General features: G+C 43.1%; 1 protein-coding gene across 2 annotated transcripts in view; it reads left to right on the plus strand.

Annotated features, from left to right (window-relative positions):
• Nucleotides 1–26987, plus strand: part of Osbpl10 (oxysterol binding protein like 10) — a 281475-nt gene that overhangs the window by 179918 nt on the left and 74570 nt on the right. For both annotated transcript variants that reach the window (XM_047531595.1, XM_047531594.1), the window contains one exon: nt 23583–23793. In XM_047531595.1, the coding sequence (XP_047387551.1) occupies nt 23583–23793 (211 nt within the window). The remainder of the gene's footprint in view (nt 1–23582; nt 23794–26987) is intronic.

Raw genomic sequence — 26987 nt, forward strand, 5'->3', positions numbered from 1 at the left:
TGAATCAAAATGCAGTCTGTAAAAATAAATAAAGGGAATTTCACCTTAAAATTTTAAACATATGATCAGCCATTTTAAAGTGAAGAAAGTATATTCAGTGTTGTGCAGCTACCCCCTGGGCCCTGTATCTAGTTGGAAAATGCTTTCACCGCTGCAGGGGAAAAGCTCATACCAATTAGTCCTTCAGACCCTGTTATAGGGCTGGGGCCTTCCAAGAGAGTGGGTGCTCTCAGGGACTGTGTGCCTCCCCTGCACTCCAGTTTTATTGGGGATCCCAAAGAAGTTTCCAGAGTCCTACTGAGGTTCACCTCTTGACGGACAGCATGGTCAACATCAGAATTTCAAGTCCCCTCTGCTATGACCACTCTAGGTCACTTTGGCCCATGCAGACCAGTTGTAACTGGAATCTTAACCATACATTCTTACAGATTTTATGGTGAGGGGAAACTATTCTTATCCCTGAGTTCTGGGATCTGATCTGTGTAAAGGGTCACAAAAGTCCCCCCTTTGGGGTAACTTGGGTTCCTCTTATTGACACACTTTGGGGCCTGCATTTCTCCTGCAGATAACAGGTAGTTGCTGAGGAATGTGATGAATCCTGTCCACTTAAGCCAGGCAAGGCTGCAGGTAAGTTGCTTCTTGGTAAAGAAAGCATGTGGGGGTCAGCCCAGCGGGCCCATTTTATGGAATTATTCCCTTAACTTCGCATCCCACCACTCATATCTTCTGTCCCTTATGGCCTCCTCCCCGAGCCCTGGGCAATCCCTAGACTTGGTTCTGTGGATTTCCCTGTTCTGGGTATTTCGTATAAATGGAATCATATGATATGTGACCCAATCCAAAATTATTGAATGCCCTTTCTCACGATGAAATCTAGACCTTAAGAAAGCTTCTGCACGTGCAACCCTGTTCTTATCTCTGACCTCTTCTCTTTCTTCTCCCTCTTAAGAGACGTCCCACTGGCCTTGCTGTTATCCATGCCAGCTATTCCAGCCTCAGGGCCTTTGCACTTCCTGTCATTGCTTTCCGAAGCACCCTTCCTTTGGCTCTATATGGCTTCCTCTTGTTTCCTTGTGGTATTCCCTCAGCCGGCCCAGTGAATGCTTTGTTTATGGCCAGTCTTCTGCCACTAGAGAGTCAGCTCCCAGGAGCAGGGGGTTTTCACAGTTTGGTCATTACTCCACCTCTGCGCCTAGGAATTTGTCCAGTTTAAGCTGGCCAAAGATGAAACATGTAGTCCCAGGTTTTTCTTCCCAGAAACTTTAAAAAGCCTTTACAAAATGGTGCCCCTGTGAACCGTAAAGAAAACGATAGCGCTTGAAGGAAGCAGAGCAGAATCCATAGGTGGATGTCATTTAGCATCTGTGAGGACGGTCTGCCGTGAGATCAGTGAGGCCTGGTGGGGGGAGGCTGCCCGGAGGATGATTTACTACACAGAAGGAGCGGGTGGTATTTGAGGAACTTTATGCTACATCGGAATCGATACCTTTTAAACTTCAGAGGCATATTTTTTGAACTCAAATAACTGCAGTGGTGAAGACTGCACCAATTTATTATTCATCACAGAACTTTAAAGTACTGAGTCAAGTTAAGCTGCCTGTTCTAAAGTGGAGATGGTGGTAATAAGTGTCATGTTTCAGTAATTCAGAGGAACCCTAATCCTGTGAAAATACAAGTAAATGGTTTCCCATGACCATGCACATGTCCAGGAGCATGCACACATTACACGTATGTTCCAAGATTTCTTTGCATCAGTTGGGTAGCTCCAGTCTTTCAAACATTCTCCTAACTTAAAAACATAACAGCCGATCCTCATTCGCAGATTCTATATCGGCAAATTTGCTCAACGTAATTCATTTGCATTCCCCAGGATCAATACTGTGGTTGCATTTGTGGTCGGTCATGGACATACACCCAGAGCTGTGAACATTTGAATTACTGGAAGCGCCATTCCCAGCAGAGGCAGAACAAGGCCATACTCTGCCATCTTATTTCAGTCATATACTTCAAACAAGTGTCCTTTTGACAGTCTGTTTAGTGCATTTTTTTGCATATTTATGCATTATTTTAGTGATTTTTGCAGTCTTAAGTAGCCACCAAGTGTAAGGCTGAAGTGCTATCTAGTGTTCCTAAGAGCAAGAAGGCTGTTGTGTGTCTTACAGGGAAAATGCCCACATTAGATATGCTTTGTTCAGGCCTGAGCTACAGTGATGTTGGCTGTGAGTGCAATATTAATGAATCCAAGGAGGGTACATCAAAAACAAAAAGATGTCAGTTTATTTGTAAGGCCACTCTGAAAAGTGCTAACGTAACAGCTAGAGAGCATATGAAACTATGGAAAAAAGGAAAAGAGCTAGTATAAATTCATGAGATGAATTTATAAAACATACAAATTTATATGATTTATAAAAACATAGTGCCTGGGTGCAGTGGCACACACCTGTAATCCCAGAGACTCAGGAGGCTGAGGAAGGAGGATCTCAAATTCAAGGCCAGCCTCAGAAACTTAGTGAGACCCTGTCTCAAAATAAAAAGTGGGTCGTGGGTTTAGCTTGGTGGTAAAGCACCCCTGGATTCAATCCCCCAGTACTGCAAAAGCAAAAACAGGATGGGAATGGGAAAGACAGTAGAATGAATCAGTCATAACATTCCTATGTTCATATATGAATCCATGACCAGTGAAACTCCACATCATGTTCACCCTCAAGAATGGGAAGTTGTACTCCATGTATTTATATGTCAAAATACATTCTGTCATATGTAACTAAAAAGAATAAATAAAAAAATTTAAAAAGCAATGACAGGGGACAATCAAATAGACAAACATGTAGTAGGATAGATGGTGTAGTAGTCTCCTCCTATTATTTAATAAACATTTCGCATATGGAAAACCAATGAATAACCAAGTAAGCAAGCTTAGTGAATGGCATTGTTTGGGGGCAGAAAGCCAAAAGTTTTTTGATAACACCACTTGGGGTCAGAAAAACGTTACACCCTTCTTGGCCAGCCCTGTCTGACTCATATGCTTCAAAAAATGGATGCAGTTTGAAAAATGTTCAGTTTGTAGGGGAGGAAGATTCTAAAGATTAGGAAAGTGAGGACAAATTTTTTAAAATATGGTTTATCCTCATTCACATATTTTATATTTGCAAATTTCCCTACTTGCTGAAATTATTTGGAACTTCAAAATTGGTACTCACAGTGTGCTTATGGTTATTTGCAAAGATGTACTAATTATTGCCAGATGCACATGTTTCCAGCTGAGGCTGGGCAGGGCCCTGCTCTGCCTCACAGAGTTGCCCAAAGGAGGCAGACGGCCGGGGCAGTGTGTGCTGCATGAGGCGCCAAGAGGGCCGGCTCTGGGGCTAGCTGCATGGGATTTGAACCCTCCCTGCCATCTGTTAGTGAGGTGGCCTCTGGCAAGTTGCTTACCACATGTAGACCTAAGTTTTTCTTTTGTAAAATAAAAAAAGATAGAACATGGCAGCATGAGTTGTTGTTAGCATTTAGGGTTTTAATTTACTCGAGAGACACATACACCCATTTCTCCTAGAACCAGTGGTTCAGTATTTGCTAATTTGCTGTTCATGGTGACTTTCCAGAACATAACCACCATACATAAGGAGAATTAACTGTACAACAGTCCCTCCGTAGGTACAGTGGAGGGATATGTCTGAAGACCCTCAGTGGACACCTGTAATGGAGGGTAGTACCAATCCTATATATACTATTTTTTCTATGAAATTTAATACAAAAATTTGGCATAGTAAGAAATTAACATAACTTCCATAGGACTTAGCAACCTCAATATACAATTATTTTTCTTCAAGAAATTTAACTTATTGACTTCATGCAAGTACTACACGGTTCCTCTATGGCACATCCAAATTGCCAGCATCACTACTCATGCTTTGGGGTCATTATTAATGAGAATAAGGGTTACTGGAACACAAGCATGGAATAATGCAACAGTCAAGACAGTTGTTCAGTGACAGGTTGCACATGTAGTGTAAATGCGCCGGAAAAAGGGTTGATTCCCTGGGAGGGATTGGAGCAGTGCTGAGTGAGATTTCATCATGCTGCACAGAATGGTGTACAATTTAAAACTTCTGAATTGTTTGTTCTGGAATTTTCCATTAAATATTTTGGAACCTGGTTGACCCCTGGGGTAACGAAAACTGTGGAAAGTAAAACTGTAGATGGTGGGGAGGGGATGCTACTGCTGCACCTGCTATGTGTCACACAGGAGAAGAGTGACGTGGAAGACTTGGTTGTCAGTACTAGTGAAACTGCTGTGTTTCAAGAGGACCTTGGCAGAAGAACATTGGCATTTTGATTGATGAAAATGTGACCAGAGGCTTAAAAACCCAACTCTTTCCTATAGTTGTGATAGTTCAATATTCTTTAATTTATAGAACACAACTATTATGAAAAATGAGAATTGGCTAAATTGATTTGGTAAAGTTATTTTTAAAAAAGGAGAAGTATAATGTTTTGCATTGAATATATTACGTCTTAAATAAACAGGTTTTTATGATGCTTAGCTATAATGACCCCAGGGTGGAAATCTGTGTTTACTTTTTTTTTTAAATTTTTTTTAGTTGTAGATGGACATGATACCTTTTATTTATTTTTATGTGGTGTTGAGGATCGAACCCAGTGCCTCATGTGTACTAGGCAAGTGCTCTACCACTGAGCCACAACCCCAGCCCCCTTGTTTACTTTTTCTACTGGTGTTCACCATGACTCTCACTGTTGGTACTTTTTGTTTTTTTAACTCTTCTACTGAGATGTGTAATCTCAGTAGTCAGAACATAGTAGCAGCCTTGGGAATAGCAGCAACCAGACACTTGTATAATACTCCTGGGTATTAGGAGCATTTCCAGGCATTACACATTTATTGACTAATTCATTATTCACATCAAACCTGAGTGACAGGCTCTATTACATGTTCCATTTTATAGGAGAGGAAACTGAGGCCAGGAAAGATGAAACAACATGTTACATGTTGTTTCAGGTAACAAGGTTACAGTGAGTAAGTGGTCCTGGGCCTGCAGCCTCTCTGCAGCGTCTTGGGTTAGGAATGGAGCTGCCTCCACCAATAAACATGGTCACTGGGTGGGAACTTAGACAGTCTCCACTTTTTGTTTGTATATTATTAGTTTTCCAGGAAACTGAGTTCAAAATTAGTGCCTGGAAGCATTGTAGGTGGTCGGTTTGTGCACATTATTACTTAGCAAGGCCAGACAGCAAACTCCTATTTCTCAGACCGATTCCTCAAGCAGAGACTGATCATGCCATGGAGAACTGGCCACACAGGGTTGGGGCCTATTGTGGTCGTCCCACCTTAAAATCTTTGGAACTTGTTGGTGGGGGTATAAAGTATGGTGGAAATGGTATACTCTTCTCCCTTTTGTTCCAGAGGAAATGAAGAGTCAACATCTTGTTCCTTGGTTTACACTTGAGTGTTAGCATCTCAGGACAGAAGTGACCTCTCCCTCCTTCTGTACCAGGAGTTTCTTGCCTATTATCCCCGGACCTTTTTTTTTTTTTTTTAATTGATCACTACCAAATGATTAGATCTGATCATTTAGACTAATGATCAATTAGATTTGATCATTAGATTGCCAGTTGATCATTGGCAAAATATCAGTTAGATTCTCAACGTCCCTTTGAGAGTCTAATGAAAGCTGGGGACCCTCTCCTAAGGAGGTAAATGCTTGTAGGTACAGAACCTTGTCATTAAATGAATTTCACGAATATTCCCAGACTCCCTGAAAAAGTTCATGAGATAGCATCTTAAGGTTCACAGATTCCAGAATCATCTTCCTTAAAAGCTATTTTTACCATTTAAAAATCTCTAATAAAAGTCACTTATCTGTGTTTCTTCATTCTTGGCTGAATATAAGTGATCATTTGCTGGGTACTCTGCTTGTCTTATGAGGAAGAATTACTAAAATCAAGAGAAGTTCATGCTGAGTGGTTCCTTAGTGGTGAAAAGATAGGGAACCATTAGCCTATATGGTACCTCCCTCTTTATATGCTTCACCCCTCCCAGAATCCTAAGTCTGGACCGTCCTGATCATATAATGAAGCATTATAATTTTGTAGTGTTCTTTATTTCATACGTATGTTTCGTCTTCTCTGTTTCTTCTTAAGACCTTGAAGAGACGATATCTTAAAGGCCCCTTTCTTGCTCTTCATGGGACTTGGCACCCAGCCACCATTTTCTCAGGAGATGTTGTGTCTGGTCCATGCTTTGGTCAGCAGGGGGCAGCAACAGAGTGGGCAAAGATGGCCATTGGTCTTCAGATTAACCATGCTTTTCAGAGGTAGAAGAGCCCTTAAGGAATGCCCATTCAATGTGAATGCTGAGGAAATTGTCCTTAAAATAAAGACAGCTCTAGCATATGTTTAAAATTGAAGGAATTTTTAAAAAAATTGTTTTACTAGAGGAATTGCCATTTTTTAGATGCACAGTATTTTGGGTTTTGAGGTGTTGGAGTCGGGTAGAGGGTAAGGTATACAACCTGCAGCTTAAGCAGGAAGCCAGCGAGCATTTCCTCACGCTGATTGCTACCTTTTATTGCCAATAAATGTACGTGAAAATAAGGCCAATTTATCCCTGGAGTGAATTATGTATTTACATTGTAGTGCAGCAAAGAATTACACCATGTGTTTATTTTGCAGTTGGGACATATGAGAGATTATCTGGAAGAGGAGCTCTTATTATACATTTCCTAAAAGTTGAGTTTAACGATGGTGAGTTTACAGTGCACAGATAAGTCTAAAGGGAGATGATAAATTTCTAAGAATTTTCTGAAGAGGAAAGGCATTTTCCTTCAGTAAATGCCTGGATTAGCCAAAAGTAGGCCACCTCAACTATTGGCACAAATGTAACAACTGAAGTAGAGCATCTTCACCTGAGAGAACCGATCTGAAGGTGGAGGCATAGACCTGAATCCCAAAGGACGTGGTCAGTGGTTTATTAAGGACCTGATTGGCACCACCCTACACTAGCCAGGTGCTAAGGAAGGACAACATGGACCTGTTCCCCAGACCTCAAGGCCTTTCAGGAGGAAAGGCGAGAGCTTCCAGAGACTGGCCGCATGGCGGCCTCTGACCTGAGAAGGAAGGAAAACTTTGTGAAGTACTGAGGAAGGACTTTGTTGAGGAGGAAAGGATTTGTAGGTCACTGTAACTGAGAAAGGGAAGAGGTGCTGTTATCTACATAGGTAGTATGCTCACAGGGGGGCAAAGACGAGGTGTGCAAGCCACCTTTTGTGAGAACTGCGCCCTGTTCTGTGCTGTATTTTCCAAGCAGTTTTTGCTGGCCCAGACATTTTTGTTTCTGTGGTTTGGTGATGGTCAAGAGAAAAGAAAAATTTATTCCCATGAAAAAGAATTGTTTTAATCACCACTGCATGAAGAAAACACATGAGGGTTCTTGAAAGAGAATTGCCTCATACTCCTGCAAAATCCAGAGCTCCTTGTGGTAATTTTAATTTCCACAGAGGTAATTGAAGTGTTAGGTCTGTGGACCTGATGTGGAAAAAATAGCACAGCTAGTTGAGCTGTTTTCTATGTCTTAGAAATCATCAGAGAACGTGTAAGCTGAACGAGGACTATAAATCGAGCTCTTGTCTCTTTAACTCCTCTGTAACCTGGAAGCTTTCATTGGTTTCATTATAAGACTGTGCCACAAGTTAAAGAAAAAGGAGGGGTGTTTTGGACTTGGTTGCAGAGATGGTTATCATAGGCGTTTATCAGAAGTTAGTTCCACAGGAAGCTGTGTAACCCTGGTATTCATGTCACACCAGCATTGTTTAGGGAAATGTCTCAATATTAAACTGGTTGTTTTTGATAAGTGTTAACTGATGTTTCAATTGACTCATAAATCTTCTTGTGAAATGAGTTTTAAAAGTTTTTGCAGCCAGGTGTGGTGGCACATGCTGTAGTCCCAGCTACTCAGAAGGCTGAGATGGGAGAATCACTTGAGCGTAGGAGTTTGAGGCCAGCAAAAATTCTATCTCAAAAGAACAAAAAATGCAAATAATGTGCATCCTTTTATCTCATATCAGAATCTATATTGGGATAAATAGCACAAAGAAAAGTGGGTAGAGACAAGACCCTGACCTGAAGAGGTAGATCAGTGTGTAAACACCGTCATGTCCTGAGACCTCTGCTCTCCATGCCATTAGTGACGGCCAACTGGACCAGGGTGTGCGTTGGGCCCAAGGCCAGCAAATCACATCCACTTTCTCTCAAATCCGAGGGAGGAGAGAGCTTGGTGGATTCGGCTCCGATGGCTCTACTGAGATTTGAACAAGTAAAGGAAAGTTAGTATAGTAAGAGGAGAGAGTGTGTGAAAACTGAACACCGCAGAGATGAGAGAGGGGAGTCTCCAGAGGAAAGAAAGTAGCCCTTTATAGTGGATTCTGGGTACCTTGTTCCTGTATCCATACAATAAACCTCCTGGAAATAACTTGGGTGGTTTCTACCCTTTGCTACTGAACTCTATGTCCATGATCAACCAGATCCTAGACGATGCACAGAAAATTTTGAAACCTTGTCCCCCAGACTGAGGCTGCCAGTCTTAATAATATCCAGAAAAAAACAAAAACACCCTGTATTAGTCAGGGTTCTTTAGAGGCACAGAATCAATAGGAAGTATGATTATAAAAAGAATTTATTAGATTGGCTTACACGACCAGAAGCTAGATAGTCCACAATGGCCATCTGCAGCTGGAGAGCTGGAAGAACCAGCAGCTGCGCAGTCCAAGAGGCGGAAGTCCCAGAACAACAAGGATCAACAGTCCAAGACCAAGAGTTCTGGAAGGTACCTGGAGAATCACTGGCAGAATCCATTTTAGAAGAGAGAAGAAGTGAGAGTCCCATATCCTCAGAGGATCAAAGCAGCAATCAAGAAGAGCAGAGCTTGCATCTGCATCTGCTTCCTTGTTCTTTCAACTTTTATTCCATCCTGTTGTAGTGCTGCCCATGTTTAGGGGAGGAGCTCCACTTCAGTTCACTATCCCACATTCCAAACATTCCTAAACACGCCCTCATTGACACTCCCGGAAACCTCTTAATCATAGGCATCTCCTAATCCAATCAATCTTGACAATTCAAATTTTTCATTACACACCCCATTCATTTTTGTTTCCAGAATTGATATTGCACATCATTCATGGTCAATTTTAAAGTCACATTTGCCGGTCATTTAGTTTGACACTTTTTTTTTTTTTTTTTAAACAAACCCATCTCTTGGTTCCACTTAGCCCTACTATCTTCTCGCCTCCCTGTAAGGGAGAACAGCTGGTTCCCAGCACTTGAGATGCCATGTGCTGTCCTTCATATGTTTGTTCACTTATTCTTTTAACTCCCTAATAGTTTTTTCCTGCAGTGTACTGTGCCTTGTCCTAGACTTATGTATAATATAAAGCTGCTCCCCCACCCTTTATGCTGCATTCATTTCCCCGCCTCCCAACTACTTGTGAACATCCTAGCTCGCTATTGGTTCATCAGTCAGCTTGCAAGTATCCTTCTCCGTTATTGGTCCCTTGTTAGCCCTGAGGAATTCAACTGCTTAAGGCTGGCTACCCTGCCATCTTTTCTCAGGCTTTCTCTCTCCTACTCTCTTTCTTCTCCTCGCTTTTCACATTCTCTCTTGTGTGCACTCTCTCTCTTTTCCTCTCATTTTCTCTTACCCTGCAGGGAGACACTGTGTTTGCTTAATAAACCCTCTTATGTCAATGCCGTGTCTGGCATGGTTTTCTGGGTTCTTACATTATGGAGCTCAGAGCCTGTTAATGATGAGAGAGGTTAATGGATTAATAACATGTATTTAACCAAGCCATGGTGCACTCTGAGTGACGAGGATCATGACCTTTTGTGGGTGGGGATGGTGGCAAGGCTGGCTGGTGAATGTAACCTGCTGGGCTCTGATGGAAGAGTAAGAAGTAACTAGGAGCAGGGTGTGGTGGTGCACTCCTATAATCCCAGCCACTTGGGAGACTGAGGCAGGAGGATCGAAAGTTTGAGGCCAGCTTCGGCAGCTGAATGAGACCCTATCTCAAAATAAAAAGGGCTGGGGATGTAGCTCAGTGGTAGAGCATTTGCCTCACATGTGACAGGTCCTGGGTTCAATCCCCAGTGCTAGGGGTGGGGTGGGAGAAGGATAGAATAGGAGAAAACATTTCATGGAGGTCACTGGAGATGAGGATAGAACCCATTCAGGCAGGGCCTTGTTTATCCCAAGATCATAAAATTTAGTTAGAGGCTTTAAGAAGCGTGGGGGAAGGTGTCTAGAGCTATCTAATGTGCACTTAACATGTTTCACACACTCTGGGAGATTAGTACTGGGGAGAAATAATGGGCAAAGCTGAAGTTCAGGGTCTGAGACTAAAAGGGAAAATATCCTGAGTGGATGTAGAAATAGCAGCCCATAATCAATGGAAAGGAGTGCCTGGATTTGCCAGCTTGCAGAAACTTCCAGAAACCTTGCTCTGTCCTTCCTTCTCCTTTTCCTCTCCCTCCATCCTTGTGTCCTCCTCCCTTTCTCCCTCCCTCGTTCCCTTTCCTTTCACTTGTCCTCCCTTATCTTTCTCGTCTTTCCTTCTTCTTCTCAGCAAGCATGTTCATCCTCTCCTGTGAGCAGTGTCCTTTGATGAATCGGATCCCATGGGCCTGCCCACAGTTCACTGCAGTGGGTTGATCGAATCACCAGACTGGGCTGATGTGTGGGACAGACATGGATGGAGCTAATCCTTCTGTGTGCTTGTTTACACAAGCAGTAGTCATGAACGGCACCCCTTTCTTTTAAAGTGTGCGTGCATGGTCAGAGAAGTGGGGAAAGGGATGAGGATGGATTCAGGCTAGCCCATTACTGCCCCTGGAAACCAGTTCTACAGGCAGCCATCTGCAAAGGGTGGTTGGCTCCTTTGCCGAGCATTGTGTGTGATATATCATTATTCTGCCTCATATTTGAGCACCTTGAGGATTATGTTGTAAGCAGTTTGTGTGCAGGAATTGTGTTCTCTCTTCTGTAAAATGGTGACTACAGTGTTATTTACCCAGTGGGGATCCAATAAATATTAATTACTGGTGGCTTATCCCTTAACATAACTTTCCCTTTCAGATTAATGAAGCAGATTCCTGATAAATGCATTTGTGTCTCCAGAGTGTCATTTGCCAAGGCTCAAATGCTGCATAGGATTTGCCTCCAGGGGTGAAGTTCTTGGCCAATTTTTTTTTTTTTCTCTATCTCTTTCAAGCACCCTTTGGAGATGTGTTTCTTCTTGAAAGTAATTGACAGTAGTAAAACTCATTTTAGTTGGAAAAGAGAACAATGTAGTCTGTAACTCTGGACATCTGATAAAATCAGTACATGAAGTTTTAAGGATTATGGAATGGAGTTCAGGCCCAGTTATATAAGCGACCAAGCTGAACTTAGAATACAGATGTCTTTTGGCATTTTTTCTTCAGGAATGTTCAGGCAACCTACTCTCCTTGCAAAATGAAAGAATCTCCCTGAAATAGAGATTAAATTTCTAGAAACTTAGAGCTCCTTTGAGATAGGTTGAGCCATGTGCATGGGACACGTGAACAGAGGTGTAGCATCTTCCAGAAGATGGCTCAGTTTCATACATGGTGATATTTGTTTGGATCGTTGTATTCTATAAGAGAAAGTATCCGGATATACTACCTAGCATTTCCTGAAGAGGGGTGGTAGATTCATCAGAAGACACCCGAAGCTGGTTAGGAAGGCAGCGTTGTGGTTTCTGATTTTGCTTTTACGTGGTGTTTGCTTAACAGTTTGAGTTAGAGAACTGAGAGAAACTTCAATGCTTGAGTGAAACTCCTGCCCCATTTATAGAATGGTCCCTTACCATTCTATAAATTCACGTCTTGCTTACTTTTGTGTTTTCTGTGACTTTCACCCACGAAGAGCTTGTCATCTCAGGATGTTGTCATCCTTAGAATGAAGTGCCTGGTGGTGCACCCACCGACTCCCAAGCATCTGCATCCTCCAGGTGGAAGGCCCTGCTAGCTGAGCCACACAGGGTGCATGTGAGTGTCTGCAGCCGGATCCATAGGAAAAGCTTGTCTTGTGTGTCTGCAGGGAGTGCAGGTTAGGGGCCAGAGAAGTTTGCATCCCTGACGCTGTCCCCACCCCACAGATTATGGTTTAGCCAAATGGTTGATCCTTTTAGCCCTAGGATTGGAAATAACTGTAATGATCCTTTCCTTGTGACCAGGGCAGAGTTGGGAGGATTAGAGATTGTGGGTGTGAGAGCAGTTTTGTAAACTAGAAGGTTCCTCACTTTCCCTGACTGTGAAAGGGCCCTGCTGTTCGTGGAAATGACTGGTACTGGTATGGCTTTTATAGTGGAGGTCAGAAGGAAGAGCCAGGGGAGGAAAGAGCTGCTCTCTGCTTTTCTCTGAGGCTAAACGTTGGGCTAACATCAGACACAGAGCTTTAGGTGGGGTCAGCAAAGGTGGGAATGTTCTTCCTTGACCCAGTGGGATCTGGGGACATCATAACTAGTAAGGTTCAAGCGGAACTGTTCTCTTGGGTTCTCTCATGTTTGTGGGGACCTCAGAAAGTGTTTCCCCTTGTTCTTGTTGTCCCAACCCGCCTTTCCTCAGGGCTTCCCTTGGGTCACTAGGTGCCATCTTAGCCCCCACACTAGTGCCCACCCCCGCCTTCCACACCCATCCCTCCTCCTCATGTAGGAAAGCACAGTGACAACCCTTAGTCCTATTTACTTAAATTTCATGTACTGGATGCAGATACTTTCTGACCTTTCTTTTTCCCATTTAAAGTAAGCATGTGAACAATGAATTAAAACAGTAAGCAATTGTTTTTGAGATTTTTTTTCTCTATGAAATTTGTTTAAAAAATATGATATTGGAGAAGGATAAGAAAAGGACAGTTCACATATTAATGAGGAAATACAAATTGTTGCAATTTTTTTTCCAGTGATGAGCTGGCAATATTAATTAAAAAGCCTTAACATGTTAAATACCCTTAAACCCAGCAAATCCTCTTTAAGAAAATCTTTGAAAACTTATGCTAAGATTTAGCTACAGAGAAGTTGGTTGAATCGTTATTAAAAAGAGAGTAAGATGACATTGTAATGTCCAGTGGTACAGGATTGACCAAGAATTTATGGTATATTTATGTGACAGAATGATCTGTGTGATTTTAAATAGTACTGTAGAAATTTATTGACATGGTATGTAGAACTAAAAAAATGCTATATGTACCATTATGATGTGCAGCAATTTTCATAAAAAGTACAAGTTATATATGATATATATGAATATATATTCATATCAAGTTCATATACCAAGATGTTAACATTTATCTCTTATTTTGGGTACGTTATGGGTATTCTATTTTTTTTTTTCTTTAGTCTTACTTTTCTAGTAAAAAATAAAAAAAAAAAGATTTTAAATTAAAGCAGGGAATAGCCTGTTACAGATAGGAGTGTCTAGGGAAACCCTGGTTCAGGGTATTTTGTGAGGGAGGACAACTTTGTGTCCAGAAAGCACGTGTTCGTGTGTGTGTGTGTGTGTGTGTGTGTGTGTGTGTGTACTGGGGATTGAACTCGGGGGCACTCGTCCACTGAGCCACATGCTCAGTTCTTTTTTGAATTTTATTTAGAGACATGGTCTCATTGAGTTTTTTAGTGCCTTGTAAGTTACTGAGGCTGACTTTGAACTCTCGATCCTCCCGTCTCAGCCTCCCTGAGCCGCTGGCATTACAGATGTGTACCACCACAACCGGCCAGAAAGTGCACATTCTTGATCCACTTTCAGGATGCTGTTTGATTCCTATTTGTGTCAGGGCGGCAGAGGGTATAGAAAAATGAGTAGCGAATGCAGGGCTGTGTGCTCATCCCTTCTACTCAGGAGCCTCCTGTGAGGCTGTGGCTTTTCCTTTGATGGCAGCAGAAGAGACTATTCCTTTTGTGTCTGGCGCCCTTTGTTACCAACGTGCTAACACCTTAGCATTCATTGTTGATGCATGGAATTAATAATTTTTAACCTGTCGTAGAGGAGGAGGAAAATAACTTCTCTGCCCTTCCTGGTTCTTAGTTGGGATGGACCTCTGTAACAAAAGGCAGATTAACGAGAGTAAAGGCAGGAATGCAAGGCCACGTAGGCTTCCTGTCTTACATGGGAGATACTGGGAGAAATGAGTGGGTCTCGGAGGTGGCTCAGACCTCGGCCTTCAATGCCACCCTCCTCTGAAACAGAGACGGGTGTGGGAGGGCAGGCTGTGGAGGTTGGCGGGTGCATAGAGAGCTCAGCAAACAAGAATAAAGCTTGTCATGCAGATTTGCCTTGGAGTCCTCTCCTTGGAGAGTCCATAGTGACTTTGCCAGCCTTCTCCTGGCACAGAGAGGGAGACATCCTGACAAAAAGGAGAGTTCCTTTTTAGCTCTAATTTTCCCTTAGTGGAGGGCAATTCTGCTGTGTTTTGAGAACTTCTAGTCTGTAGTTTCTAAAATATTCAGGTCATAATAATTCTTATACCAAACGGGCATATTTTTCAGTGGCGTGGTCTGATCTACAGGCGCATTCGGGATGGCAGTTTTTGGTCTCCTACACCATCTTCCGTTACACGATTCTGAAAATGCATGCTCGGCCTCAGTTTTTCTATTAGCAAGAAGTACATGAGAATAAGTAACGGAAGTTGTGCTGAAGGAACTTTTGTTCCAAAAGCAGGGTCTGAGCTGGGGTGTAGCTCAGTGGTAGAGTGCTTGCCTAGCATGTGTGAGGCCCTAGTTTCCATCCCTAGCACTGGAAAAAAAAAATTTTTTTTTTTGTGGTTAATATCTCTTATACAATGTAGCAATTAAAATGAGATTTCTCCCTAACTCTTCTGTGGAAGGGCCTCCAGGATGTGTGTGCTCTTTGCTAGTGCTGCATTGGGAAAGGACCACAGAACCTTCCTGTCTCCCAGATCTGGAGGAGAGAAGTCTGCAATCGAGTCATTGGCAAGTTTGGGGCCCCCTCATGATCATGAGAGAAGGAGCCGCTTCCAGCCTTTCCTTGGCTTATAGATGCTCCTCTTCTCCCTCCATCTTTACCTCCTTTTTTTTCTATGCTGTCTTTGTAAGGACACCAGTCACATTGGAATGGGACCTGCTTTCATTAGCTTGATTACCTCCATCGTGACCCCATCTCCAAATAAGTTCATATTCTGAGAGATTTAGAGGGCTTCGACATATGAATTTGGGGCAGGGATTGGGGGAGGCTATAATTCAGTCAATAGCAATGTGGTTTTCTGTTTGATAAAACAAAAAACAAAAAAACAGGTACATCAGCATGTGCCTATAATCCTAGATACTAGGGAGGCTGAGGCAGGAGGATTGCAAGTTCAAGGCCAGCCTGGGCAACTGGGCAACATAGCAAGATTTGTCTCTTAATAGGAAAAGGTAAAATTTATTTATTGTGATACCTGGGATTTAACCCAAGGATACTTTAACCACTGATCTACATCCTCAAACCGCCCCTGCCACTTTTTTTTTTTTTGAGACAGGGTCTCACTAAGTTGCTGAGGCTGACCTGGCACTTATAATCCTCCTGACTCAGCCTGTTGAGGCACTGGGTGTATAAGCATAGGCCACTATGCCCAGCAAAATGAATTTAAAAAATTAAAAAGTATTATTATAGAAAATTTCAAGCATAAAAGCATTCAAGAAAATAATATCAAATTTCCATGTTCCTGTCAGCAGCTTCACCACCCCCAAAGGCAGTCTCATTTCATCCTCCCTCCCCGTCAGTGGATTATTTTGCAGAAAATACCAGTCATCATTTAAAATGATACAAGTTCGGTATAAGAGATGATCTTTTAAAAATAGAATTATGTACCTGTGTGTATTAGAGGAGTCAGAATAATTCCAAATGACAGTGCTTGACTCTAGGAGGTGGGATTTTTTTTTGGGGGGGCGGTATTTTTTACTTCTGTCTTTATAACTTTGTTGATGGAATGAGCCAGTTTTTAAAAATTTTTTTTGTTTTTTTAAATCAGAAGGCAAAATGAAACCAGGTGGTTAGAGATGGTTACTTGAGGGAAGGAGGGAGAGTGGAAAGGAAAAAACTTTGCCATAGTTTTTTGAGGCAGGAGGTAGTATTTTGCTTCTAGAATATATGAAAGAAATAAGAGGAAAAACATAGGATCGTGAGTCATCGTGTTTAGGGCACCGAAAGACTGAGGCCCAGTCCTGCCTTGCCATAGAAATGAAGCCCTGTGACCTTGGCAAGATCACCCAGCCTCCCTGAACTGTGGTTTGGTATCTGCAAAAGGAAAGAATCGGATTTGACCAGATCCATATGATTGGTTTGGTTGTGAATGTTATGATTTTACATACTTGAACGTTTTGGTCAGGGTTTGTGACTTAGTAGTTTATTAAGATAAAATTTGCGTTTTATGATCTGCAGTGTGGCATTGTTCAGGATGGTGAAGACGTGGTTGTAGAAAAGCTGAAGGTGAGAAATGATGGGTACATTTTTAAGAAATAGAGGGGTCATCCCTTTTCAGAAAGCACTTTTTTGTGTGTACATGTATAATTCAGAATGCCCTCAATAGCATGGATTCATTTATAAACAGCACTGAAACTTCTGGTAATGTTCAGCACACTCATTATAAACTACAGAGAGATCAGAGCAAACTTCAGAAGTCTTGTATCTCTGGATTGATTTCAACCACTGTTTAATTTCTGTCCCCCATCATCTCATGATAAAGGCTAGCTGTCAAAATGTTGAACTTTTAAAATGCCATTAGCCTGTCCTGCCTCCCAGGCATGGGGGTGGACAGAGAAATCTGGAGTCATGACTTAAGTCATTTAGTAATGGTCAGCCTCAGGAATGACCCTGTGAAGTCCAAAGCAAATGGGGTGTGAATCCAGAAGTTAGTTAAGCACCTGGAAATGATGAATGCTTCTCTCCTGACAATTTTCTGAAAGGGAGAATAGGTTCTGTTAGCAAATAGATTAATGCAGCTTGCCAGCTGGCCAGTTTGATAGCTTATGAAGCAGCCTTCAACTTGGAAGTGAAATGAGAATGTGTGCACATACACACCTTGGAAAGGTCCTGAGGCTTAAAAAATGACTTCAGACCTGAGACTGCTCTCCCTTACTCAGAGGTGGGGGCAAGGTCCAGCTGGAGCCACCTGCCAGGTGATCCTGCCAAAGCTGGCACCTGTCCCTGAAGACTGGAGACCCTTTCCCCACTGAGATGCTAGACATCAGACTGGGGAAGTGTTCTCTGTCCCTCAGGCAACATCAGCAGGGACCAGTGGAGGCTGCAGAGGCAGGAAATAACCAAGTAGATCAGAATAGCACCATAGCAGTTCTGAAATTAATTTGTCATTGAAACCACCACCCATAAACACAGGCCAGGACCTTTACTAACCCTAAAAATGTGACTGCCAGCTTAAGAAAATTCAAATAGGACCCCAAGGCTCCTAATTTGATAGCCAAAATGTCTAGGACGTAATCAAAAATCGCCAGTCATCTCAAGAAGCAGGAGAATCACAATTGGAAAGAAATTAATTATCTGACACTAAAACTGAGACAAAGCATATGTTAGTTGAATTGGAGCACAACCATGCCTGTTTGCACTATCTGGCTGCCTTCAGGCTACTCTGGCCCAGCTGAGGAGACACCACGGAGACTATATGTTAGCAAAGACTGAAATATTTAGTCTGTTCTCTGGCCCTTTACGGAAGTTCTCTGAGCCCTGCATAAAGCTTATTGAAGACCTAATAACCTTTTCCCCCCTTATTTTACCCTTTTTATTTCCTTTAATTCATAGTGTAGAGTGATATATTCCTTATGTCAATTCTGTCTTTTCTTTTTTTTTTTTTTTTTTTATAATTCTTTGGGGATAGAGCCTCCCCACTTTGGAGTTGGGCCCCTCTTCTCCTGATCATCCTGTCCCTCAGTGCCACTGTCATGCTCTTAACCCCGTTCAGAAAGGTGGGTTTTGAAGATCTGTGCACTGGATGGGGGTTTTCTTTCTCCTCTCACTTCATCAGGCTTGAGAAACATTTGGGGGTCACAGAGGTTTATGACTAATCTATACAGGATTGTGTTTGAGGAGATGAGAAGCAGTGTCTCCAGGGTGCCCAGGACTGCCCATAGACCGTACTCAGTAGCTAATCATTCCAGGTATATGTTGTGCCAGGAGATAGAACAAGAGGCATAGCCTGGGAAGTGTGGGGGGAAGGCTGAATGTCAGGTGTGGAAGCCAGCAGTACCTCGTTGGAAGAACAGATGGTTCGGGTGTGAGGTCAGGACTTTGTCCCAACCCAGAGGTTTGGAGAAGGCCATTGCAGATTGGAAGGCCAACTCTCCAAATGTTGATAGTACAGTCTGTGCATAAGACAGAGCTGATTTTATCTTTCAGAGAACACCATCTCCACAGAGTATTGCCATGTCTCTGAGGGAAGAAAGCAGGGCCAGAGTATGGAGCATTGGAAGTTTTGTTTATAAGCGGGGACTTGATTAGGATTAGGTAATGATCTAGATACAGCTGTTCAGGACTGGTGGAAATGAGGCAAGGATTTTGAGGCAGATCATTCAAAGAGTTCTTTCTTTCTTTTTTTTTTTCTTTTTTTTTTTGGGTGCTGGGGATCAAACCCAGGGCCTTGTGCTTACAAGGGAAGCACTCTACCAACTGAGCTATCTCCCCAGCCCCTCAAAGAGTTCTAATGTACAAACTGTTGGTTTCCCTGAAAGAGTCAGTAAATGCTCAAGAAGTTAATGTAATCATCAAAACATTTCTGGGGTAGTCTCCTGGAAGAGTAAAATAACGCTTATGATGTTAGTGAAATAGTTGTCTTTTTTACTAAAGACAGTAAGCTACATTGGAGTAAGCGTTTAAGCTGAATTCAGAAGATAGTTTAAGCACCTGGTACCTTGATCAGGTAGAACAGTGCCGCAGACCTTCCCTTGACTCAGAGGCTCGGCTCAGCTGGGACTCAGGAATTCCACCAGACTGAGGAGAAATTTGGCCAAACCAGAGCCACCTTGGACTTGTATGTATTGTTCTGTCTACTTCCAAACCAGATGGATGGCATGAAGTTACTGCAGGCACCAGGAAACTTACGGAGGCTCCTAAATATAAGATTTGGAACCTATGTCCACAAGGTTCCTGATGCTGACCTTTTGGACATACAGATGAGTGATCCAACTTGTATTTGATAACATCTAGCCTAAAGGATCTGGGCTTTCCAGATACCTCTAAAACCTGCACCAAGATTTGCAGCTCAGACAAATGGGAAACAGGACAAAGGAGGCCCTTCCCCCTTTGCTGTCTCCTTTGGATCTCTCTCAAGATTTGAACTTGTTGAGTCATCTGTCTTTGAGTGCTGGTCTTTGCATCTAGGTTTTAGTGTCTTTAATCTCCATGCAGTCACTGATCCTCTTGGCATTAACTCCTGTGATTTGATTTTGAAATGCACGTGCTGTTGTTTGTGCTGTGGGAAACAGGCCAGAAAATTTCCCCCATCTCCCTGTGAAGTTTGCTTATCTGTGAAGTTTGCTTATTTGTAAAGTTCCCTTATCTGTGAAGTTCAGCTTGACCTACATTTAATTTCTCTTACAACCTTGGAGTTGACACTTGGGAGAGAGAGTATCTTTGACATTGAATTTGGGGTCTCATTTGGGTGCCTGTGTTACAAGATGGTGGTACCCTTGGCTGTGGAAGCCAAATACCAGAAAGAAATGAAATCTCTGCTTGCTTTGGTGGCTGACAAATGTGGATGTGCCTTGGAGAAAGTATTTAAGGCTCTGATTTGAAACTTGCTTGAGTAAAGCAAGCAATTCATTTTGTGGAGGGCTGGTAGCTGCAGGTGAGTCGGTTGGTGAAGGGGTTGTGCTGAGCTCTTTGAAACCTTGAAAAGGGGAAGGAGCCTTGGTATTTTGGGTGCACACAGACATTGAGTGCCACATTCGTCTTCTTAGGTGTTCTCCTAATTAAAATTAGATCTAGAAATAACTAAAACTTGTTCTTCCAAAGTCTAATAAGTACTCTTCATCAAGTGCCTCCCAGTCTGAGCAAATGTGAACAAGAATAAATGTGGTATACCTGTAGGTCAGGAAGCCTACATTTCTTTTAAGGGTTCATTAAGTGTCTTTTGGTGTCTGATGAAGCTAATGTAAAGTGAAGATGGGCATTAATTTTGTCATTAAAAGCTAGAGTTGTGTCTGGGCATGGTGACACACACCTGTAATCACAGCTACTTGGGAGTCTGAGGTAGGAGTATCCCAAGTTCGAGATCAACCGGGGCAAGTTGGTGAGACCCCATCTTAGAAAGGACTGGGATAGCTGGGCACAGTGGTGCATGCCTGTAATCCCAGCAGCTAAGGAGGCTGAGGCAGGAGAATTCCAAGTTTGAGGTCAGCTTCAGCAATTTGGCAAGGCCATCTCAAAAAATAAAAGGGCTAGGGATGTGGTTCAGTGATTAAGTGCCTCTGGGTTCAAATCCCAGTATCACACCCACACACAAAAAGGACTGGGATGTAACTCAGTGGTAGAGTGCCCCAGCACTCTCTACCCTGCCCACCCCCCCCAAAAAAAAAAAAAAAAAGAAAAAGAAAACCAGAGTTCTGTTTCACATCTCACAGGAAAATCATTTTGAGGAAACGACTACTGTGTGCCAGTCAATATGCTTGGCTCAGTGTACCAAGAAAGATGTTGAAAGCCATGAGATGCCTGGTTACTGGTTAAGTCTCTTGCAAAGAGTTGTTCAAGTGTGGGCACTGTTGGCATTTTAGGCACCAAAGTGCTTCCCCTCCACCTCCCTATATTGGGCATTAAACCCTGTGGCACTCTGCCACTGAGCTACATTCCCAGGCCTTTTGATTTTTGATTTTTGAGACAGTAAGTAGCAGAGGCTGGCCTTGAACTTGTGATCCTCCTGCTTCAGCCTCCCAAGTGGCTGGGATTAGATAAGTGTGGGCCACCACCCCAGGTTGGCAGTGAAGCACTGTTGTCTGTCTGAGCCAACTTGTGAGGCATCTAGCCCTCCTGCATCCCACCCACTTGGAGCCGACATTCTTCACTGTAACCCCTTAAACTACTCCAGGGCCATCTCCACATGCCTGTTCTAAAAGGCCATTCTGCTCTGGCACAGGCCACAGGCTTACAGTAAACACTGTTGAATGAATTTTGGAAAGCTGGTGCGTAGATCCATCTCTGGGCACGTGCCTCTGTTGCAATAGGAAAGAACATTCCGTAAGCCAATTTTGTAGTTTTATTACCTCAAATTTACATAATAGCTTTTGCTTGTGAAATAACAAGAATTTATTCATACTATATAATTGGAATATAGTTAGTTCGTTTTGTTGATTAAAAATGAATGTATTCCACAGTTAATGGCTTGATTTTACTCACCTCTTAAGCATTATGGCATCATGCATAATAGTCAAAAACATAATGTATTATACATTTCATCGTTATGTTCTTTTTTTCAACACATCACTTTTCAAAGACAAGGTTTTATGGTAAGTATTTGCAAAAAAAATGCTGACGACGACAAATAGCTTGAAATCCTCTTTTCCCTAACTGTAGCAGTTATACATATACTTGGTGATCAGTGAACACATAGGCAATTTATCTTTTTGAAATTAAACTTAACCAGGCAATATTTCTTGGCAAGCTTAAACTGATAACAAAGGTCTTGTCTTTACTAAATCTTTAATACTCTTATGCTTTTGGAATATAATGGTTTCTATGGACTTTGTGTCATGAATGGATTCTCTTGCACTTCAGCAAGAGAATAGTAAGATTGGGATTCATTCATTCAATAGATACTCACTATACTTGGGATTCAGTGGACCACAGAGATAATGATCCCTACTTTCACAGTAGCATAACTGAACATAATAAATCAGTACCTTGCAAGTTAAGTTGGAAGGTGATAAATGCTACTGACAAAACTAAAACCAGTCAGGAGGTTTGGGGCACAAGCTGGAGGTACGGTTTGAAATGAGGTGGTTTGGGAAGCTTTCTTGAGAAGGTGATTTTCCAGCAAAAATTGGAAGGAGTAATAAATACTGTTGAGCCCCTACTATGCTCTACATGCTATTGTAGGAACCAGAATGGCTTAATTGGACACCCTGTGTAATCTGACAAAGAAAAAAAAAAAGGAATAATTCAAAAGACCAGATTGTGGGTGTGCACTGTAAAGTGAGAACATTCCTAGCCATGTCTATAGCATGCATACAACACTGACTCTTTAAGAAATCATTTTGATGCAATGACACCTGCGTTGAAAAGCAGACTTGCAAGGGAGGAACTTTTTTAAAGCAAGCGACTATACCAAATGATAGAAAATAGTAGGGTTCCCCCTCCCCAGAAAAAGGGCTAAATGTGGAAGAAGTTTTGGATCCAAGTCCTGTATAGAATTGTTGCTTCTTCCCAGCTGGTGACATCGTGATGGTGACATGTATCCTCTGGGGTTGACAGTGACAAAGCTGGAGACGTTGCTCCAAATTAAGGACAGCTTTTGTAGAAAAATTTAAACGGAGCCCTGAAAACAGGAGCTTGTCCCTGCCTTGGAGGCCAACCAGCTCGGTGACCTTGGGCAGTCACTTTAGCTCCCTCGCTTCTCCAACGACTAATTATGTGCCAGACATGGTGCTGAGCACTTTATGCACATCATCTTGTTTAATGAGATAAGTTGTAAAACATGAGGAGGATGAACTTCACACCATAACCACTAAAGTCCCTTTCCAGCTCTCCTTAGATTTCTTTGTCCTTGATTTTTCCAATTCAAAGACACAGTTAGACTACTGAGTCTTATGACAAGCTTAGGACTTGAAGCCGAGTCACATCGTAAGCAGCGTTGTAGGACCGGCATGCCATTCCTGGTTTTTCTCTTCTTCTGTCATCTCCGGTGGTGATGCAGAAAGCCACATGGTGTGTGGCAATTTTGGGGAGTGAAATAGTTCCTCATTGGTTTAGTACGAATACCAGCTCCAGATTTCATTTCCATTTCTTTTGTTGGAGATGGACAGAATACTTTTATTTATTTATATGTGGTGCTGAGGATCGAACCCAGGCCTCACACATGCTAGGCAAGTGCTCTGCCACTGAGCCACACCCGCAGCCCCTCACTTCCATTTCTTCACCCTGGAATAGGACTGCCCAGGAGTGAAGAGTTGGCGCTGGAGGGACATTGGAGGGAAAGCCTCAGCATGCCCAGCGCTGAGACAACCCTCTGTAGTAAACAGTGTCCAGAATGAGCAGAGCCCTTGTGCTCTTAATGTGTTCTTACGGGTTTACCTGCTGAAGAACTATAAGATGATAAGCTCAGTTGGCACTTGTGGTCCCTTTCATCTCTGACAGCCTAAATTTCCCTTTCAGTCAGAGTGCGTTTGACTTAATGTACCTGGGCCGACTTCTCCCAGGCTTGCCTATCTTATCAAAGGACTAATGTGCATGCGGCACTCTGAGCCAGCTCCGGCCTCACCCTCCCCGGTTCACTGGTGCTGGCTCACCCGCCTATTGAAAGGAGAACTTCCGTACCTCACTCTGCTCTCCTCCCCCTGCTGCAGATGATGAACCAGGTGGAAGGGCAGCAGAAGAACTTGGTGCATGCCATTGAGTCCCTGCCGGGCTCCGGTCCCCTCACTGCCTTGGACCAGGACCTGCTGCTCCTGAAAGCTACCTCTGCGGCCACCCTCAGCTGCCTCGGGGAGTGCCTCAACCTCTTACAGCAGAGCGTGCACCAGGTGGGCCCACCCAGCCACAGGCCGGGGCCCTCAGGTAAGACCTGGGCTGGTCTTGTTCGGGATGAGGCTGCCCAGCCTGAGTGTGTGGGTGCGTGCATCTCCTCACCTTTCTCCTCTAAACCATCCATTTCCCCACTGTCCACCCAGCTGTCCTTTTATCCTCATGTGTCTCTGTTCATCCTTCCCTCCCCACTCCCTCTCCAGTTTGGAATTTTTTTTTAAACAAATTAGAACATAACATTCTATGAATAATCTAACATGTCGCATGAGCACTGTGGACCACCTCGCAGACTCGCTGGCCTCAACTGTATGTCTCGTTGCATTTGTGACCTCGGCACTTGGTGTTTGTCTTTAAGATCCATCTCTGAGCACCCTCCAACCACCACGTTCACCAGCCACTCTTGCTGATGGACACACACGACCTCCAGCTCTCTGTCCTGTTCACCCAGCTGCAGCAACATCCTTGGCAGGTCCCCTTAGGGATCTCTCTGGAGTATGTACCAGAAGCATCTGTAGATCTTTATCCAGAAACCAGAGACCACAGTGTTTCCTTAAGTCCTTTTGGAAGGGAACTTTATTAATCAATAGCAGATATAAAGATATTTGTGATAAGTAAATTAAAAAATGTCAAAACAGCTTGAGCCTTGGTCATGACATATATAAATAAGTCTTGTCATTAGCAGAACAGCAGACACCTGATTGAGCTTCACTGAGTAGGGGTCACTCTATTGATGAGGAGAGGTAGCTTAGGTGACTAGACAGTAAAGCTGCTGTGGGTGCTGGCCTTCCTATCTCAAACTTTCCTCAAGTGCCCTTTGTCCTCTATTTCACAGAAGATTAAAAGGCACAGTGGGTTTTCCAGAGACTGAGTAATTTTGAATTTCTTTTTGTGACACCCGCTGCCAGTAAGTGAGTTGTGGTCCTTCCCATGTTGGGTCTTTGCTTTGTGTTGTCTGAAAGCTTTACAAAGTAGGTGATTTCATGTCCATCTTTTGGACGAGATGCTGAGAATCAGAGCAGTTAAGTGACTTGCCTCAGGCCACCCAGCTACGTGGCGGAGCCAAGGTGAGACACAGGCTCCTGGCTCTGCTGTAGATACCTCCCCCTGCTTGGGGTTCTATGTTCCAGCCAGAGCAGAACACACCATGGGCCCTGGGTCCTCCAAATGGGGCCTGGAGACAGTGTCTTGCAGCACAGTTCTCTCAAGGGCTGATAAGTTTATTTTTAAAAAATAATTTCAGGCTTCAAAAAAGTTGCAAGGATGGTATAGAAAACTCTCATACCTCCCTCTTCAAAGTCCTGAAATGGTGCAGTTTACGACCTTTGCTTCATTATCATCTCTATCTAAATGTGAAGCATATTGTGATTTTTTTTTTAATCATGTTGGAGAAGTGATAAAACTTCTCTCTGAAATACTAATGTGTATTTCCTTTAAAAAGAAGACTGCCCTAAATAGACAGCATAATGATCAAAATTGGTAAATGAACATGAATATACCCCTATTCCCTAATCTACAGATCCTACTAAATTTGCCATGTCTTCCCCCCAATGTTCTCTGTGAACAGGAGGAAAAGGTTTGCAGGTAGGATCTAGTCTGGGGCAGATCTGTGTGTGTTTGGGAGCAGAGCGAAGGAACCCAAACCTGTTTTCCTCCCTTCCATCTCCCTTCTCAGCTTGAAAAAGTCGAATGAGGACGCCTCAGCCAGATTCCTTGACACTTTCTGATCTGGATGGAGCCTTGGTGACTCCCGGTGGGGCTCAGATTCAGGTTAAACCTGGACTCATCTGTGGTCTCTCTGACCCTGTCTTGTAACGTCTAGGCTCTGCAACCAGGTGGCTCATTCTGAGAATCTTTCATTAGTAAAAGCTCGTACCATTTTCTGATTCCTGAAATTAATCCCTTAAAAAAGATGATTTCTTTAGGGCTAGTTTCTAGCAATTTTTTTTTTTCCCTCCTCATTTTCACTGGGTCTCTGGTATTAAGGACCTGAAGGGACAAAGCTCAGATGGTAGAATTTCAGACAGGTTGAGATTGCAGCGATGTGGGAGGAGGGGAGACTGAGCAGATAAGGTGTCAAGTCCTTCATGTCTTCTACCCCACCCCCCATTTGCCCGTTTTCCCTTCTGGGACATTTTCATCCAGAAATGTGGCAAAAAGTTGGAGTATAGAGACCCTGAAGTCAGACTTTTTGACTATTTCACGATGACTAATTTGTTTCCTGGTCCTCCCCCACATCTTTTTTTTTTTTTTTTTTTTTTTTTTTGGTACCAGGGATTGAGCTTACCCACTGAGCCCACATCCCTAGTTCTTTTTAATTTTTATTTTGAGACAGGGTCTTCCTAAGTTGCTTAGAGCCTTGCTAAATTGCTGAGGCTGGCCTTAAACTTGTGATCCTCCTAAGTCACTGGGATTATAGATGTGCGCCACTGCACTTGGATTGACTTTTTTTTTTTTTTTAGTTGTAGATGGACTCATTACTTTTATTTTTATGTAGTTCTGAGGATTGAACCCAGTGCCTCACACATGCTAGGCGAGCGCTCTACCACTGAGTCACAATCTCAGCCCCTGGCTTGACTCTTTAAAAGTTGTTCTCATCTGGTGTGGTGCACACCTGTAATCCCAGTGGCTCTGGAGGCTGAGACGGGAGGATCATGAGTTCAGAGCCAGCCTCGGCAAAAGCGAGATGCTAAGCAACTCAGTGAGACCCTGTCTCTAAATAAAATACAAAATAGAGATGGGGATGTGGCTCAGTGGTTGAGTGCCCCTGAGTTCACTCTCTGGTACCCTCCTCTCCCCCCAAAAAATAATAAAAGTTCTACTCCCTGTAACACAGCATCCCTTTGGTTTAAAAGAATCTGTGCATGTTTATTTAAATCCTTTAAATCTATGCCACAAATTGTGTGTATGGGGGGGGATTGAATCATATCTTGCATCCAAATCACCCCAGTTGCCCAGAATTAAAACAGAATTCCAGGCTCTGAAACCGAGTGAATCGAGAGAATATGGTGACCTTCTAAGTGTCACCACGAAGTGTGTTTATGTACTGTCTCGGGCTCTCCAGGCTGATGGTAGCGTGGCTGCCTGACACCCACCGATAAAAGCATGCTTAGGTCTCAGAAGTGCCAGGCTGGTTAATGGGAGTCAAAAATCTCATTATAGCAGAACTGGGGGGGGGGTTTGTTTCAGTGTTCAGTGGGCAGCAAAGCCCAGATTCTTGCAGCTCACCA

The sequence above is a fragment of the Sciurus carolinensis genome, chromosome 17 (genome assembly GCF_902686445.1).
Source record: "Sciurus carolinensis chromosome 17, mSciCar1.2, whole genome shotgun sequence".
Classification (NCBI taxonomy): Eukaryota; Metazoa; Chordata; class Mammalia; order Rodentia; family Sciuridae; genus Sciurus; species Sciurus carolinensis.